The sequence below is a fragment of the Dunckerocampus dactyliophorus genome, chromosome 14 (genome assembly GCF_027744805.1).
Source record: "Dunckerocampus dactyliophorus isolate RoL2022-P2 chromosome 14, RoL_Ddac_1.1, whole genome shotgun sequence".
Lineage (NCBI taxonomy): Eukaryota > Metazoa > Chordata > Actinopteri > Syngnathiformes > Syngnathidae > Dunckerocampus > Dunckerocampus dactyliophorus.
In genome coordinates, this window is record NC_072832.1 from 19298347 (window position 1) to 19318320 (window position 19974).

Consider the following 19974-nt stretch of genomic DNA (forward strand, 5'->3'; position numbering starts at 1 on the left):
GAGCCAAAACACAACAGGTCAAAGCAGATACAGTGGTACGTATTTTTTATTCAGAATTCACAGCCCCGTAAACTGGTTAATAGGTCATTGTGGTCCATTTTGTTCTCCTATTATAGGCTTACAGTATTCACCAGATTCAGTAATCATTTATAACTATAAATACGTGATAATACAGCACACATGTACCACTGTCAGAAAGCCCACAAGTTTTACATGTTTATGTCTTTATGCTTCACTACACTGTTTTTTCGGCATTTCGCACTTTATTCGGCAGCCCTTGAACGCACGATATAACGTATTTTGCGGACTATAAGTTGCACCAGCCAAAAATGCACAATGAAGAAAAAAAACATTTATATAAATCGCACTGGACCATAAGTCACACTTTTTGGGGGAAATTTATTTTATAAAATCGGAGAACAAGAAAAGACATTTCATCTTGAAAGGCAAGTTCTAATAATAATAAAATGGAGAACAACAGGCTAAATAGGCGTCTGCTAAAGTAATATTAACAGTTATTTGTATAACTATAGCCTAAACAACACAAAATAACATCTTTATCAGTTGTCTTTATAAGTTCATCTTTACATTGTACATTTTCAGTGGTACAAGAGTGATAGGAGTCGCAGATACTAGCACACAAGCCTAGAGCTCCCTCTCGCGGCTGTCAGTGTGGGGAAAAAAAAAAAAACACAAGTCGCTCCGGAGTATAAGTCTCAGGACCAGCCAAACCATGAAAAAAAGTGTGATTTATAGTCCGGAAAATACGCTAGCTGTGTGCTCTGTGAGACACAAAATTTTGACAGTCATCATTCACTCAAAACTTGCAGCCGGGTGAACACAAGTTAATATGCAGTCATCCCTCACCATTTCATGCTTAGAATTTCACGGTTCACTCTACTACAATTTAAAAAATATATACAGTATATGAATAAATCATGCAGTTTAGTGGTTGATTACGGCCTAATAGTTAAAAAAATGCATATTTAAGCAAATGTTCTGTATTTTTTGCCTAAAGTAAGCATTTTGAAGCCTTAAAAAATAAAACATTCAGAAGATGCATTCAAAGACACTGTGAACAACTACTATATTAGATAATAGGAGTGTAAAGGTGACTATTTAGAAGGTCAAAAACAGTTTTTCTATGCTCTAACTACAAAAATATTCCATTTATAAATAAGGAATCCTACTTTGCGGAAATTTACTTATCAGGGTTGGGTCTTGAACCAATTAACCTCAACAAACGAGAACTGATTGTATTATCTTAAATTGTTACTGGAATTGCAAAGGGTATGGGTTATGTAGCTGCAGCTTGGGGAAAAACCTTCTCTATAACTAGTGTGACGGCCAGGCTAAACGCAACACCGTGACCCCGATTCCATCTGTTCATCGATCATCTAACATTACCATTCATTAGGGGCGAGTACCTATACATTGCATACTTTAATAAGTTGACCAAGTGTGTGGGGGGAGCAGCAGACATTTTTATGGACGTACCAATAAGTTGCGTCTTTTCGCCATTCGCTGGCGGTCCTGGAACTTAATGCATAAAGGGGATCAACTATATGGCTATATTGGAAAATATTCCTAACCTGAGGAACAGTGTCGTTGTCTGTGTTTCGGTCAGCGGCAGGCATGGCAAGGGCAATCAGCTCTTTCATGGTCATTTTTAACAGACTGCAACTAGATGATTTTGGCTCAGAAGACAGAAGAGCCTGTGGAAAGAAAACAAAACATGGGATACATTTTGCAGGTCCAAAGGAGAGAATGCAGAAAATAGCTCGATACTCAGCACATCTACATACTGAATAAGTTAAAGCAAGCTGTGCCTGGCTTGTGCCTGGCTGCGGAAGTTGAGTCAGTGAGGATCACAACCCTGATTTCTCCTGGTAATTACATGGCAACAAGAAAACCTGTTTCATCACATTCTGAAATTACCTGAAAGGAGTTCATTAAAACAGTGGAAACTCATTAGGTCGTACAATTCAGAATTCAATCAAAATCTTCACAAAAAAGAATTGATAATTTCAGTATTACAAATGTATGTAGCTCAGTATACAATACCTCACAATACTCCAGTGACCATCCAAAGACCAACTGGGTATGCATTGTGCTTTTTCTGGCTTGATCTTCTTCCAAAAATGAACCGCTATCATTCATGTTACGAGGTCTCATAAGACATTAGAGAAGACAAGAACAATATACACTGGAAGTGACATAAAGCAGGAGGTCACCACATCACTTGACATCAAAGTGGGAAATATTGTTTCAAAAATGAAGAAAAAAAAAAACATCCAAGAAACAAAATCGGCCTTTCAGGGAAGTCAGCCGTTGCCCTGAAATATACTGTGTTACTCTTGAGCAGGGGTATTCAAAGTGTGGCTTGGGGGCCATTTGCTGCCTGCGGCTGTTTTTGTATTGGCTCGGGGTATATTGTAACAATAAAATAACAAAAAAAACAAATCAGCAAACATGGAAAATATGAAACAAAAAGATCCATTGTAAAAACACAAAGATTATATTTTAACACTAATAACTAATAAGAACACAAACCTTTGTCTTACACTATAAACTATTCGCAATAAGTTAGGGATATTCACCTTTCAGGTGAAATTTCAGAATGAACCTAAAATACACTACAGTCATCCCTCGCCACTTCACGCTTCAAATTTTGCGTCGTGTTTAAGCAAATAATAGATATTTTCAAGCCAAAATTAAGCATTTTCAAGCAAACAATGGTTAGATTATGTAAAATACAAATATAAGGTATTCAGAAGACACATTCAAAGACACTGGGATGATATGTAGTATTCTACACTGGTCACTAGGTGTCAGTAATGTTACTGTAATGTTCGACGAGACACACAAGCACCTGACTTGGTCGCCGGAACAACAGGCCTTTATTGCAGGTTTTAATTATTTCACGACAGACACAATAATTCCTAACCCGGGCTACTGTTACGTTTTAGCCAAACTAAAACACAAATCTGTAATGTTTGGTGAGACACACAAGCACCAGACTTGATCAAACATACTTTTACTGCAGGAATACATTTACAGCAACATACACGAGCACGAGTCTTATTTATGTCTTATTTTCTCTTATTATGTGTCTTCTATATTGGGTACTAGGAGTGTCAAGGTAGTTATACGGGTGCGACTTCATGTCTATAATGTTAAAAACCATGTTTAGACAGGTCGTAAATAGGTTTTCTATTCTCTAGCCACAAAATATTCCAGTAAAAATACAGAATCCTTCTTTGAGAAAATTAATTCATCACGGTCGGGTTTGAAACCACCTAAATGCGAGAAACGAGGGATTACCATATTACCTTTTACGAGTGAACTCATTTCACCTTCTCAAAACTTTTGAATGCATATGCCCAACCGCTCGGTGTTTCAGTACTTTTTGCAGTACTACTTGTTGTTCTCTAACAAGGAGCTCAACGGCAAAATGTGTATGATCCATGAAATGGCCTGCTTCCATTAGAATTGGTATTTAAACAGTCCTCTTCATCATCCTGTTCACATTTTGACATCATGATACCAAGACGATCAACAGTACCTCGCCATTGAGAGGCTTCAAGCGAGATGTTCCCAGAGGGAAGTGGCCACACAAAGCATCCTTTCATTTTTCAGTATGCGGCCCTCAGTGGAAAAAAAGTTTGGACACCCCTGCCTTAGAGTTTAAGCTATAAATTGTGATCATTGCAAACTGATACAAAACGTTTGTCTAACAGTTTTAATTCACTTAAATAATATATGGTGGTATATTTCTATGGTGTTGATTTAGTAGACAGTAATTGTTCTCTCAAATAAACAAAGGTGACATTCACAGGACTGTTCTACATTGTTCACACCAACATATAGTGTATGCAGAATATAAATCCAAAGATGCGTAATGAGATACCAAGAGCTTCACCGAACAACACAATTTGTAGTGTGGAGAGAGCGTGGAATGCAGGAGCGAGGCAGTGTTATCTTGACAAGGGAGCTGATGGGAAACATCTGGCCTCGGTTATGGTTGAGAATTAGCCTGGGAGGGATGGAGAGATGACGGTGGGGAGGAGAGGAGAAGGAAACAAGGTTTGGCCCCAACGAACCCCTGGGGAGGAGAGAAGGTGGAAGGAAAACACAGTCTGGTTCCTGTGAAGTGTGTGTTGGGTGCTTCAGACCATAGTGAAGCGAGGCAGCCTTCCCGGATCTGACTGTCATTCTGGGAAAAGGAAATGAAGGCCAAACTTCTGCCAAGGTGTCAACTTCATCTTCTCCCCAGGCTTTTTCTGCGTTGGTCTATCCTTTATCTTATCTTCTCTGACTTTCCATCCCCTTTATACTGGCTGGTTTCTATCTTGTACTTTATTGCTAAAATTGCCAGTTTTTCAAATAAGACTTGAAAGTTCTTCCAAGTGATTTGTTTTTAATTAACAAAGCATGAGCAATGTCATGACATGACATGTTTTTCACACAAAATAAAAACTACAGAGCTTGGTTTTTTTTTTAAATACGTTAAACATTGGTATAGAGTAATGCCGTGATAAGTGAATTTTCACAAAGTAGGATTCCTTATGTATAAATTGAATATATTTTGAGTTAAAGCATAGAAAACCTGTTTGCGACCTTCTTAATACGTTTTTTTGACATTATTCGAGCACTCTTGACATGGAATAACACCCCTCTAGTCTTTCTTTTGGACCAAAGCCCTGCTTGTACTTGAGAAGGCTGAGAAGTAAAGATGAGCCTGATACTCGTAGACGAGTATCCGTTACAGATAATGCATTTTTGCCGAGTACGAGCATGAAACCATTACAGCCCGTCATTATCCGTAATCCTCATCATGTATTCACTCTTCACGCTCTGTGATTGGCCAGTCACACACAGCGACCTCCCCTCCCTAGACATATCCACAAATGCACAGCAACATAACATCTCAGCTATCAGCAGTACACTAAACACATTGAAATAGCATGCTAACAATATAATGAATTGGTGGCAAAGCTGACGAGGCTAACTTAGCTCAGCAGTTAGTGACCAGCTCGGCGGCTGGATGCTTAATGCACACAACACATACAATATCACGATGCAAACGGCGTCTAGCACTGAATGAATGAGAAATAAGCAGGTTACTCACGTTTATAGACGCACACTATTAGTTGAACATCAAAAATAAGGTCCGTGTTATGACATTCATGCATTCATGTGCTCATTTCACGTCGTAATTGTGAGCTACGTTTAATCAAATGCTAGCTTAAAGGAACAAAAGAGAATGAGCACTACTAAAACGGTCTTTTGGACAATTATTGTACAGTTATTGTGTTTTTTAAGTATATCGTCATTTCCAGTTTACATTTAAGTGTGACAAACAAGAATAGCAACCAAAAAAAATTAGATGCAGCTCGCAGGTATGTGGCACTATTTGAGGTATTTTTAGAACAGGCTGGCAGGCGACTCATGTGGTCCTTCGGGGTCACCTGGTGCCCGCGGGCACTGTGTTGGTGATCCGATTGAGACCACACATATGAATGCGTCTCACGGTCTGTCTATTGTCTAGTGTCGTTGCAATGACGAATGGACTAGAGATGTTTATTTAGTTTGTTTAAAGTTGGGAATACTTGATGTTGACGTGTTCAGGTCACAATAAAGTTATAAAAGAGCGACGGATTCTGTGGGGAGCTACACTGTGCTGCTGTCTGTCATAACAGAGAGCCGTGGCTTGCCATGATGCGTATGCATTAATTATGCTAAAAAAAATGCACGTGATTAATGAAATAAATTCGTTTCCGCTGTTAACCGCTATTTTTGACAGCCCCACTAAAAATTCATAAGTCTTACAGAGGACTTACGCACATACACAGTTCACATATAAATGAATAATAAACTATAAATATAACAACTTCTGGTCAATCCATGTAAATTTCAGACTTAAAATAGTGTGCCGATTTAAACCCAACCCATTTCCGGTTAAATCACGCCCACTTCCGGCTTACGTTCCGCCCATTCAGAGTACAGATGCCGATATTATTAGAATTTAGATGGGTGAACAGATACAGATAACGATACAGATATTGGTCTACTCATCCCTACTGAGAAGATCGTCGAGGACGCTTTGTCAACTCAACTCCAGTACATTTTCTTGACTTTTATTTCACAACTGTTTACAAGACCTTGTCAGGTTAGGTTGATAACCTTTGAATCAAAGAGAATACGGTCGTCCCTTGTTTATAGCGGTTAATTGGTCAAAGACAACAACGGCGATAAACACATTTCCGCAATATCAGATTCAATGTTAATAAATTGACTATTTTCATCGTTAGATCATAGAAAACCTGTTTGACTTTGTAAATACGTTTTTTTATCATTGTCAGAGCCCTGTAGACATTAAATAACACCTCTTTAGTCACCTTTACACTCCTATTAGTCATTGTTTACAAATACTGTTTGCAACACACCGCGCAACTCTTATGCTGCAGGGACTATACAGTAGACGGCCGCAAGAAGCTAGCGAGCTAAGCAGTTAGACTTTAATTTATTTATTCAAGATTTCAGAAGCCAAAAACTTGCACTTCCATGTGGAATGGAAGGAGATCTTTTTTCATTCTATCATGTGGGACATGCCACGGCTGACTTCATGACTTCATGCAGTGTTAAGGTAATGTAATGGAGCAAAGTTACATCCATTCATCCATTTTCTATACCGCTTCTCCTCTTTTAGGGTCGCGGGGGCCCAGCTGACTTCGGGCGACAGGCGGGGTACACCCTCGACTGGTCGCCAGCCAATTGCAGGGCACATATAGACAAACAACCATTCACACTCACATTCATACCTATGGGCAATTTAGAGTCGCCAATTAATCTAAGCTGCATGTTTTTGGATGTGGGAGGAAACCGGAGTACGCGGAGAAAACGCACGCACACACAGCGAGAACATGCAAACTCCACAAAGAAATGCCCAGGGGAGAATCGACCCAGATCTTCCCGATCTCCAGGCTGTTACTGTGTTGGCCAACTTGCCAACCACTAGACCACCATGCGGCCCGGCAATGTTACAAAATTTGTTAATTTATAAAATCAAGTGTGATTAATTCTACCTGATAAAGCATGACTTGAACTTTAATTTGATTAGCCATTTTTATGCTTGAAGATGATTAATTTAGGTAAAAACAATGGGCAAAATTTGCTTAAATATGCATGTTTTGGGACTAATAATAGGCTGTCTTCAACCACGAAACAGCATGGTTCATTAATTAATACATGTTTTGAAAACCCGTAATAGAGTGAAGCAGCAAAATTCAAAGCACAAAGTGGTGAGGGATCACAGTATTGTACTTTTATATGTGCAGAAAGTGTGGAAAGCTAAGTGGAATCCATACAGAAGAGGTACAGATGGGTGCCATCTACCAATCATAACCACTGAAGCGAATTACTGCTGGAATAAAACAGAAATTGGGTGGTACGCAGGGCCTCTAAAATCATTGGCCACAATCTTCCCACATTAGCCTCACACTACAAAACTCACCCAGCACACCACCTATTCACACTCCTACCATCAGGTAGAAGGTACCGGAGCATCACATGCAAAACCACACGTTCTATGGACAGCACCTACCCACAAGCCATCCGCCACTTGAATATGCGCTAACACTTAGTGGACTCCACTACCGACCTAATACCTCTTCTGCTTATTTTGCAAGCTGTTAACAACCCTGCACTTTTACCAATGCACTTTTTCAATGTTCGTACGCTGTCATTCCTGTCTTCTATGTGCTGTTTTTGACCCCTCCTTAGTTTTGTTTCTCGAGTTGTATTGTCGTGCTTGTATTGTCAAACTGTGAGCACACCAAATACATTCCTAGCAACTGTATACCTATTCTGTTAATATGGCTAATAAACTTGAACTTGAGAAATTGTGTCAGTCCAGCTCTTGATACCAGGATTCAAGTCATTTCCATTGACAGGAATTTGATACGACAGTGGCTGGGAAAAAAACAAAAAAAAAACAGTGAGTCATACATGTGTCAAAGCGTGTTAGTCAAGACGCATTATTCGAGGTATGTGGGACTGGTGACTAAAAAAAAATAAAATAAAATAAAAAAAGGGGGGGTCATCCAAATGGATGCATGCATTATTCATGTGAAAACAAAACTAGGATCAAGAAACTCAAAGTTCTTCCAGGATGACCGCTTCAACGGCATGTCAAGAACTGATAATTGCAACTGCACTTAAGGTTAAACAGGAACAAAAACAGGCAGGGTCTCGTGTTTCTTTCACAAAATGAATTTTCTCTTGAAGCTGCCAACCTCCTCCTGCCAACGAAGAACGGTATGTTTTCATCTGTTTGCTCCCCAGAAATGTTATTGTTAACATTATATAAAGAGCCATATTTCAACATTGTCTCTATGTCTAGGAATGTATCTCATCAGTCAAATGCAGAAGGGTATCTATGAAGATGTGTAATTCTGTCCTGATCCAAAGTCACCATTGAGCCAACTGAAAGGTATTGTACTTATACTGTACGTAGATGCAGTACTAATGCTTCTGTGAATATTTGAGGTCAAACAAGGCCTGCTGTCGAACACTTTTTATACATAGTCATGGAAAAAATTATTGGACCACCCTTGTTTCTTCAGTTTTTGTTCATTTTAATGCCTAATAGAACTAAAGGTACCTTTGTTTGGACAAATGTAACAATGACAACAAAAATAGCTCATGAGACTTACATTTTTTGGCACGCTATAGCTATTCATGTAAGAACTTTAGTGATTTTGGTTATTATCTAGCAACTTCCATGGTTTTCTTGATATCAGCTCTTAAATTAAACTCTTATGAGCAACAGTATATTTGTTATCATCATTATATTTGTCTAAACAAATGTACCTTTAGTTGTACCAGGCATTAGAATGGATCAATAACCTGAAGAACAAGGGTGGTCTAATCATTATTTCCATGATTGTATTTTGTTGTGGTCCAGCACCACCTAATGTTGGATTACTCATCTTGTACAAATATCAGTCAAACAACAATTACACTGCCGTAATCCATCGCCACTTCGGGCTTTGAATTTCATGGCTCCACTCTATCACAGATTTTTCAAAATAGATTAATAAATAGGGGTGTAACGATTCATTCACTGCATCAATTTATATTCCTCCGATCCAACTACATCGATCTGTGTTTAGCAAGTTTCCAGTCCTGACGGCATATATCAATCTAACATCGTTTAAAAAAAGTAATTAATCGATTGAATCAATACTAGGCAATCAAGCATTGGAATTAAGCACAACAGGCTTTATATTGATGTGTATTTTATTGCATTTTTACTGATCGATAAAGAGTCTGTCTGTGATGTCATCGTATGTGGCGGTCATGGGAGTTGTAGTGGACCTGTGAAATACAGTTTTGGTCAATTAATTCACTTCATTCCGTATTCATATTCATATTTAAATCAGATGTCTTTATTTGAAACTCCTTTTAAGTGACATTTACGGGGACAATGTCCAAAGCAAAGAGGTTTTGGATGCCTCGTGACGATAGTTTCCCGGTCCAACAGCAGTGACGTTTAGTGACGTCATCCAGCAAGGCGTGTCCAGGTCAAAACATATGCTTATGTACGCAGAAGCCATAAATGGCGCGCACTTTCTTGTGCCGCGGGAGGACGGAGAAGAGAGGAAAGGCTGGGAATCTGTAATATTTGTTGACCGTACATTCATTGTCATATTTACGCTCGCATTTCTTATGTAATTTTCTTTTGCACAACCACGTTTCTTTACACTGTTGCACGCCATCTGCCATCACGCCACATGCAAAGTATCTGTCTGCTCTCCCGGTTTGGTATCATCATTATCAAATCTTGTTATCATAAACCCACCACACCACTGTATCCTGTTCAGTGTCTCTGTTAAAGGCGTCATCAAGACGGAGGACCCATCCCGACCCTCTCAGCGGCAAAAGGTACAAGAAGGCCGCATTACTTGCTAGTTGCTGCACCGTACTTTGAAATGGCTTCTCTGATCAGGAGGATTATTAGCACAAAAAAGCCCCTTCTGCTATCGGCCCGTACAGGTGAGAAGTTTCACCATCTAATTGAAGATACCAAACCACATTCAACTGCTGAGGAATTTGCATAATGTCCCTCACCTTAGGGTGCAAAGTGCAGGTTTGGATTGCACTATTTACCAGCCTCTGTTGATCCTGATTTTGTATTGCATTTTTAATTTTTTTTTTACTCATTGCTAATTTATTCTTAAGTATGTCAACATTATTAATAATTTATACCTGATTCCCAACGCGAATCTAGGAAACTTCACCTGCACTGTAGAGTATCCAGGTATTTTTTCACAGTCACACTGGTTGAATTTTTGGCAAAAAAGTTTCTGAATCGATTTAAAGTTACTGAATCATTTCAGATCATACTGTTCTAAATGAACCAAAATCATTCCTGAATCGTATCGACAACCACGAATCGTGATACGAATCGAAGCGTTGTTAAAACAAATCGCTATACCCCTATTAGTAAATCATGCTGTTTCACGATTGAATACAGCCTATTAGTCAAAAAATATGCGTATTTAAGCACATTTTACCTATTTTTTGTCTAAATTAAACATTTTCAAGCATAAAATATCCAAATGAACTAAAATACAAATATAAGGCATTTAGAAAATGCATTTAAAGACGATGATATCTAGTATTCTGTGCTGGTCACTAGGTATCAGTAATGTTACTGTAATGTCGGGTGAGGCGCACAAGCACCAGACTCGATTGTGGGAACAACAGCCTTTTATGGCAGGTTTGAATTATCTCACAACAGGCACAATAATCCCTAATAAAAACATGGGCTACTGTTGCGACCGTAACTCGGCTGAAACTCAACTCTGAACCTCTGACGTCACTTTCTGTGCACCCGCTACTCAACTACCCTAGCAATGGAACACATTTACAGCAACTCACATAGAAATGAGTCTTATTTATGCCTGAAATGCCTTATTTTTTCTTATCTTGTCTACTATATTGGGTAATACGAAAGTAAGGGTGTTATTACATGTCTCGAGGGTTCTAATAAGGTTAAAATTGTATTTAGAAGGTTGTAAACTGTTTTTTTTTTTCGCTTTAACTCCAAATATATTCCATTTATAAAAAAAGAATCTTCGCAAAAGTTTTATCATCACTGTCGGGTCTGGAACCAATTAATCGCCATAAACGATAGATTCCATCCATCCATCCATCCATTTTCCATGTCGTTTCTACTCGTTAGGGTCGTGGGGGTATGCTGGAGCCTAGCCAAGTTAACTTCGGCCGGCAGGCGGGGTACACCCTGGACTGGTCGCCAGCCAACCGCAGGGCACATATAGACAAACAATCATTCAATTACTCATACCTATGGACAATTTAGAGTCGCCAATTAACCTAACATGCATGTTTTTGGAATGAGGAAACCGGAGTACCCGGAGAAATCCCACGCACAGGGAGAACATGCAAACTCCACACAGAAATGCCCAAGAGAAAATTGAACCCAGGTCTTCCCGATCTCCAGACTGTTGCTGTGCTGGCCAACATGCTAACCACTAGACCACCATGCAGCGGATTACTATATCCCCAAATGTTGAAGGCATCTCACACGTGTTGGGAATTTTCCGTTCAGCTACTTGTTAAAAAACAGCAAGTTGTGCACAAAGTACTGAAACATCGAACATTTGGACATGTGCGTTCAAAAGTTTAGAGAAGGTCAAATTAAGTTCACCTGTAAAAGCTAGGGTCCATACCACTCCCTTTTTGTGAGATGTGTAGTGAATTTCACTAAAATCAACCATAATCACCTGAATATAGAAGGGTATTCCAGCGCTGCGTCGTGTAGCACACAGTTTGGACAAAGGATCACTAGATTTGACCTCTTCCAGAACCTTGGAGAGCCAGTAGGCTGGAAGCTGCTGCAGGACTTTACTTCCACTCCTTTCCCACACAGAACACCAGACATGTACAGTTTTAGTGTTATGTACAGGCAATTATTGAACATTTTTTGACAAAACAAATAAGCATTGGCTGCATACACAATGTTCTGTTGCATCTGGTATAGCAAACACTTAATAACAACAATTTAAAAAGGCTAGGCCTATTGTCATCAAAAGCTGGCCTGGCACGTCCACAAAAACCCACTTTGCAATGCCATGGAAAAAGCAGTTTAAGGTATTAAATGGCTGGGAGTGAGAAGGATACATTTAAACAATTAAATGACGTTATAAGTGAGAGTGCAGCCCACACATGTATCCTCTGACAAACACATGTGGTTTGGTATGTGCTGTAAACGTAGGAAAATATAAATGTGAATGACCAGAAGAGTGTTAAAGTCATGTCAAAGGAACAAAAACTGAGAAATGGTGGGATAAAGAAAGGGGAGAGCACCAAAGAGATATTGAGGCACAGTCTGAGAGTGCAAACACGGTAGAATACACCGATGCCAGATCCCAAGACAGAGCATCAAAAGGCTGTGGTTAAACACCCTGCAATCAACACCCCATAACCAAGCACACAGACTGCATACCATCCACACACCGCTCTTCCCTTCCTGAAACACACACATGCTTCCACACAGGCTCACAGCAGAACACACACACACACACACACACACACACACACACAACCAACCACTAGAATTTCATCCTCATTTTACAAGACACTCCCCTTCCTCTGATGGAATACGACAAGAACAAAACAAAAATATGCATTGACTGTCCGGTTCACAATGCTGTTGTCGCAGTTTCTGTGCTTTCACCAGAAATTACGGTATCTATCGTCTCTTTTTATTATTATTTAAATTTTTTAATTGATATTTGTATTTATTGGAGAATTTCCCGCTAACAATCATATTTGTCATGACTTATCATGAAGAGTGATTGAAGAGGATGTGCATATTGGCTAATTACAAGGTAGCAACAGTTAGCCTTTTGATGCAGAGGCTTATGTCCACAGCCCCGGATCGGTATTACCTTTCAGCACTCTCCACTGTACTGTATGTTACCACATACCTGCATAGCATGTCAGTGAGGCGAACAAAGCCCACATAAGCGAGTTCAAAGGCGCCACGATGACGGGACTGCAGGAGCTGCTGACGGAAATACAGGCCAACCCCCTTCACCTGTAACAGAGAGAGAATCTGCATTGAAATATGAAATGCAACGCAACGTCATAATTGTGAGCAGATCAGTGCATGCCTGAAGATGGGGAAAGCAAAGCTGGTAGCAAACCTACTTGCTTCCAATAAATGTCTATAAATCTCTAGGCTAAAAGTTCCAATACAATACAGTACATCATATGTGTCAAACTCAGGCCCAATTCATGGCAATTTCCAAGAAATTTCATCCGGCCTGCGTAACTATTTGGAAAATAGCATTAAGTTGGCCCGCATCATGAATCTCAACAAACAAATTGCTTGCAATGATCTGCGTAATCAAGTCATTATTCCGATATCAACTACTCCTCTGGTTTTACAAGAGTAACAGCCATTCATTCTGCAAGAATACAACCATTCTTACAAAGGGTGCCAGATTCAGACCAAAAGTAACCATAATTTAACTATACACGACCCAAAACGACTGTATAAAATAACACCTTAAACAGCTCAAAGAAGCATAGTAGAATTCACTTTATTATAATGATGACAACTCCCTTCGGCTCAATTTTGGGTTATTTTGCAGCAGCGATCAAAAGAAAAGCAGAGGCTTGAGGTGAGAAACACTATTGAATTCAAGAAATAACTCATGGTAAAACAGGAAGGTGGTATCCGTGTTGAGCGCACTGCCACATGTCAGTTAAATGTTCAATTATCCCTTTCAGTCATTATTTATATGTATTAATACACATTCAGAATTGTTTTCTGCATGTAAAACTATAAAACGTGTTTTGTGTTAACATTTTTGGTTGTCTGGAACTGATTAATTGGATTTACATTATTTCTTATGAGAAAAGTTTATTCGGTTAGAGTACATTTTGGTTAGAGTCTGCCCTTCTGAACGGATTAATTACGCTAGCCAAGGTTCCTTGGTATATACAGTCAGCACGGAATTCAAGAAATAACTTGATCCTTAATACATGCACCAAGCTACCCAGACGCTCTACGGTAACATTCGAAATGAAAGGGTGATTTCTTGGAATACTCTGAAAACCAGTAACTGTCAAGTCAGAAAGTCTAATCAGAAGCTGTGAGCAGGACCACCAGATTTCCTCCAGATGCTTAGTTAAAACAGAAAGGAAGTCTTTAAATAATTTATGAAACCACCCCTTTGAACAATGTCCCAGTACTTTATGTTTGAACAATTGTCCAACACCCAACTCCACCACTGAGTTACGTAATCCCATAATGGTCAAACGCTGACACAGCTTTCTACTAAGCAGTCGATCAATTTAAAAGTGGAAACAGCAAACTAAAAGCAAACAAGACAGGGATACAAGAAGTTGTTTTTCCACTGAAGAACTGCAGCTCCACTTTAGCCTTTTCTCTATTTGGCATGAAAAGTAAACCTTGAACACTGGCAACAGGCTTGCTGTAGAGACTTAGTTTTCGGCCAGTGAGCGGCGAGCATGTCCAGCATGAAAGCAGCATGGCAGTAGCGTGACAAGTGTGTTCAAATAAGGATGCTGAGACATCCACATAATGGCCAGTCTAAGTAAAACCATTCAGTTAGTAATAGTGTTAGCAACATTATTCTAACTATACACACACACATAGACACACAAGTGCCATTTCTGTGGCAGTATGTAAACTGGTGAGTGTGTAGCAGGTGAGGCGGCAGGGCGAGGCGGACGCAGAGCTCTAGTGCCCTGTCATTAAAGCTGTGGTGTCACCGCCACCACTGAGGCAGCCAACCCTTGGCTTAGTCAGGGGTGGCACAGAGGGCACAGGGAGGAGTGACAAAGTTCTAGAGCAAAAAAAACAAACAAACAAAAAAACAATCCAAAACGACCCCTTCATGGATGTGGGCTTCGACATAACATTTAAACTAAGACACTTGAAACCGCGGATGAATCACAGTTAAAGCAGTGACTGAGTCTTTACCAGCAATGGCACCTTACTATTCATGAACACAGGTTGATGAAGAGTAAGAAAATGTGCTCAAACTGAGAACAAATACTGAATGAAAAGCATTTTAATGGCCAACCTATTGACCGACAATGTGTTCAAGGTATTTACTGCTTCTTGCCCAAAGTCTGCTGGGATAGGCTTTACAGATCCACAATGGATGGATGGATGGATGGATGGATATGACAAAATGAAAACATTTTGGAACACGTGGAACAAAAATGGAGAGCTGAGGCAGCCCGTTTATTCAGCCAACTGACTCGACCAAACTCGACTGACCCTGCAGACATAATGTAGACCAACTAAAACACCCAAGCACAGAATGAGTAAACCACAAGTGCACCAAGCACAATGACTTATCACATTGGTTTTCAGAATGGCCTCCCAGGACAGGCCTGACCTCACCAGAGTAAAAACAGCAGTCTGTGTTAGATGGTCGAGGTTGCCGGGCCCAGACCACTGCGGTGCTGAGCGAGGCCAAGCCGGGCCGTTGTTTTGTGTATTTAAAGCTTTCTTCCTCAAGGTTCCCGTCTGTGTAACGGTTTAAAAAGGCCAAGCAAGCAGGGCGGGGGAAGGGATTTATTTAGACATCAACTTCCTGTTTGCAAGCGTGTCTGTTTCCCTGAAAAACTTCCCTGTGGAGAGAGAAGTTTCCCAAGTCTAATTACATGCATGGCTTGACCCGTGACATCGGCCCAAGTGGGTTAGGAAGCACTCACATGATTGCTCTTCTTTGTACTGAACCTGCAATATACTGCGGGAATTATGAAATAACCGATATTAGAATGTCAAAACTACCACTCAACTGATTTGTTTCCCTCTGTTACAGTCACGTTTTAAAACTAAAAAAGCAACATTAGAATTAAATTCTTGTTCTTTAGAATCACTCCTGAGCATATAAGCATGCTGGCAAAGTGGTTGGCGCAGCTACCTCACGGCAAGAAGATATGCGCTATATAATCTATAAACTACCATAATTTCTGTGCCATGGCTGCCGGGCAGCCATTAGCCAATGAACTGCTCTGCTGGGAGAAATGCATTATGAGAAAGTTAAAATAGTTGTTGCTTTTTATTTTAAATTCGTATTGGTACTTGTCTTGTGTATTTCACAGCACCTATTGGTTGTTGAGTTGCTGTGTGATGATTTTAGCCTTACATCTAGAATGACACTGTTTTACTGTTTTACATTACTGTTTTATTGGGTAATGACCTCCTGTGATTTCTGGATTTCCGGTTGACAAGTTTGTTGTGAGTTTTGTCAAATGTCAAATAAAGAGCTGCCTGGTCCTCATGGACTCATGAGTTTCTTTTTTGTGTCTTATGTCTTTTTTTGACGTCGACATGTGCGGCTTACAGTCCGGTGTGGCTTATGCATGTCAAAAATAATTTACTCTCTAAATTTAATGGTGCGGCTTAAACATCGGTGCATCTTATACACCAGAAATTACGATATAATATCGAATTGTTTTCTGCATGTCAAACTATAACTGTAAAACTATAAAAACATGTTTTATGTTAACATTTTTGGCTCTCTGGAACAGATTAATTTGATTTACAATATTATGGGAAAAACTGATTCTGTTGACGCCCAGTCAGACCTTCTGGGGTGCATTAATGACACTAACCAAGGTTTCGCTATATATAGCTGGTTGAGTCTGAGCAATGTTTAAAGTCTCTTTTCCAATATAGCAGTTCAGTAATAGTTTAGTCTGGACTATTAAACTATTACATTATTAGCATGAAGCCAATAGCACGCATGGTCGGAGGCATGAGGCGGTGACAGTAATGCTCCTATTGAGTTAATGGCAATGCCCATGTTTGGATGTATTTTTATCGTAGTTATAGAGAACTCTCTTCCGTGGAAGCAACGCTCCAACCGATCCAAGCTGAGCCATGCCAAATAAACATCGCGAGCTGTCGAAACCTAGCCGACAAGTGACTTTGGTGGTCTTTCACACACTGAACAGTAAAGGCTCACACTGTGACAAGACGACAAACCATGCTGACAACTATTAAAAAAAATCTTTGTCACACAAATCATCCTCATGCTGAGCACATAAGAAAAACAATCTCAAACTATGTTGATTGCTGCACATCAACAACCACTGCTGTTGCCATGGTGCAAGGCATTGACAGAAACATCTGTACTGTTGCTGGGCCAACGGAGATGGAACACAGAATGCTGGCTGACAGAGACATGTTTTAGCTCCAAATAAGCACTCTCGCACTACATGCATGTGCTCATGCATGTCATCGCTGCGGTAGGGCAGGATGACTTTGCCCGTACCCGACTTTCCAAACACAACAGGGCTCACCCCCCAGACTGTCAATGCCACATACAGACTCCCTCACACATGGTGTTGACTTGATGAATAGCGGATTAAAAAAAAGAAAACAAGGATGTCATAAAAACAGAGGGGTTCAGATTTTCCTCTTACATAATAAGGTGCACCATTGAAATTATACTGTTTACAGTTCCAAAGTCACATTTTCAAATATTGTATTGCTGATCATTGATTCATTCATTCATTCATCACAGTAACGCTTGCTTTTTCCCCTGAATGTTCTAGTCTTAGGTTTAAATTAATAGGCAAAATTAATGCACCCAAACAGAAAATGTAAGGTAAAAAAAAAAAAAAAAAAAAGCATTAAGTTCTTAGCATTTTTATTTCATAGCCAATATCTTAAATGCATGGTATCTGCAGGTTTCCACAAGTCAGTAGACTTTTTTTAAGACCATAATGAGTATATATACTGGTAATTTAAAATCCATTTCATAGTCATACTGGCACAAAGGTACAAAATAAATTAAAGAAAATCAGTTTTAAATAAATGTGTTTAAATTAGGGCTGTGAAAGTTAACATGACTTAATGGAAATTCTTAAATTAAATAAATAGAATATATAAATTCTTAAAACTTAATGTATAGTCGCTGAATGACCTACAATCAATTCAGCAAGTGTACAAACAACACTTAACACAAAGACACACATTCAGCACATATACTTCCCACTTACTCACTCAGGAGTTTAAATGCACAGTCAACAGCTAAAAACAACCAGACATACTCATGTAAACACACCATTTACCCCCTATGAAGCCAAACACAGCTTTCGTCTGGTACTCTTCTTGTTATGGACTTCAACATGCTGAACTACTAATTCCGGTGCAGCTTTCACTGTTTGCACTTGTGGATGTTGTTTGCAATGCCCAGTGTTTTTCTGCTCGTGGTGGAAGTGATTTGGAAAGAATGCAGTGAAAAAGGAGGCTCATTTTGACCATTAAAGCAGCAGGGACTTGCCTGAAACGAATGCTTGGCACCAAGAAGGGATGATGCTCCACACATTTTGAGCCTCTACTTTTGCAGTGCTCCATCACAGTGAAACTTTAAATGTCAAGTGGCTTAGCAATATCAGAGTTTCTCATACATTTATTTATTTGTCGTTAAAACTCTGTGCAATAGATTGAGGCACCTCGGTTTGCATGAGGAAGGTGCTCTTCCACTTGCAAGCAATAGTCAACAACTAGCTTGACAACACAGTGCAAACAGACAGATGGTCATCACAACAGTCTTATTCATGGATCAACCAAAAAATAAACAGCACCGCACATAACAGGTGAATGAACAAACCACACCAATTAAATGTCATTTTATGGGGGTAACAACTATTAAGCACCAACAACAAACACGTAACTTTGTTATTTGCAAAATACCCACAAGGCATGCTGGGAAATTCCCCATCAGCTACAATAAAGTGTGATTTTGATTGTACAATGATGTGTACAGTATCTTCAAAATCAGTGCACACTTACATGGAGCTGAGGACATATGATAAATGTTTTTTTTCTTCTACCGGTGAATATTATAAAGGTTTACACGCGCACGTCTACAGCTGCGTAAAATGAAACCAACCACCTCTAAGTCAATAACTTTGTCTTCTGTTGTTAAATAAGTAAATAAGGTTTAAAAATATAAATAAATATTCCTTATGACACAAGCCAAAAAGCACTCGTTTTACCCGTCCACACACACAATAAGTTTAGTGTCACGGCCAATTATGCAAATTGGACACTTATGTCATGTAGAACCCTCACACTGCCACACAAACTGCAGACCTGTGGGAAACAGTGAATACAGACGGATTCAACATTTTTATATAGTTCTGCTTTGCATCTAATGCATCAAACTGACTATGCCTGATTTATTTTTAATGACATAATTTTGTTTGTTTGTTATTTTAAGACAGACCTGCCTTTCCTAAATTTAAAAGTCAGGGTCCAAAATGTATGGGTTTTCTCTGGGTACTCCGGTTTCCTCCCACATTCCAAAAACATGCATGTTAGGTTAATTGGCAACTCTAAATTGTCCATAGGTGTGAATGTGAGTGTGAACAGTTGTTTGTCTACATGTGCCCTGCGATTGGCAGGCGACCAGTCCAGGGTGTACCCCGCCTGTCGCCCGAAGTCAGCTGGGATAGGCTCCAGCATGTCCCCGTGACCCTAATGAGGAGAAGCGGCATAGAAAATGGATGGATGGATGGTCCAAAATGTGCAGACAAGTGAAATAAACACACAATTTATTCTTAAATGGATTTTGATTTATGTTTGTGTGGTCATACATTAATGTCTGCTGTGTTCTTAATCATTACGATATGTACTGTATACAGTTGTCCCTCATTTATGGAGGGTCATTGGTTAATTGGACCTGACCGCCATAAGTGAATTTCCGCAAAGTAGGATTCAATGTTCAGAAATGTAATATTTTTGTAGTTAGAGCATAGAAAACCCGTTTAAGACTTTCTAAATACAATCTTTAACATTATTAGAGCCCTGTAGACATGAAACAACACCGCTATAGTCACTTTACAATCCCATTATTCTTTGTTTACATCACATTGCTAATC

At 39.5% G+C, this 19974-nt stretch overlaps 1 protein-coding gene across 4 annotated transcripts in view; it reads right to left on the bottom strand.

Moving 5' to 3' along the window:
* The window catches only part of thada (THADA armadillo repeat containing), a 129708-nt gene that overhangs the window by 92772 nt on the left and 16962 nt on the right, over positions 1-19974 (bottom strand). For all 4 annotated transcript variants that reach the window (XM_054798317.1, XM_054798319.1, XM_054798320.1 and 1 more), the window contains 3 exons: positions 13020-13129; positions 11814-11946; positions 1593-1715 (listed from right to left, as the gene is read on the bottom strand). In XM_054798317.1, coding sequence (XP_054654292.1) covers positions 1593-1715; positions 11814-11946; positions 13020-13129 — 366 coding nt within the window. The remainder of the gene's footprint in view (positions 1-1592; positions 1716-11813; positions 11947-13019; positions 13130-19974) is intronic.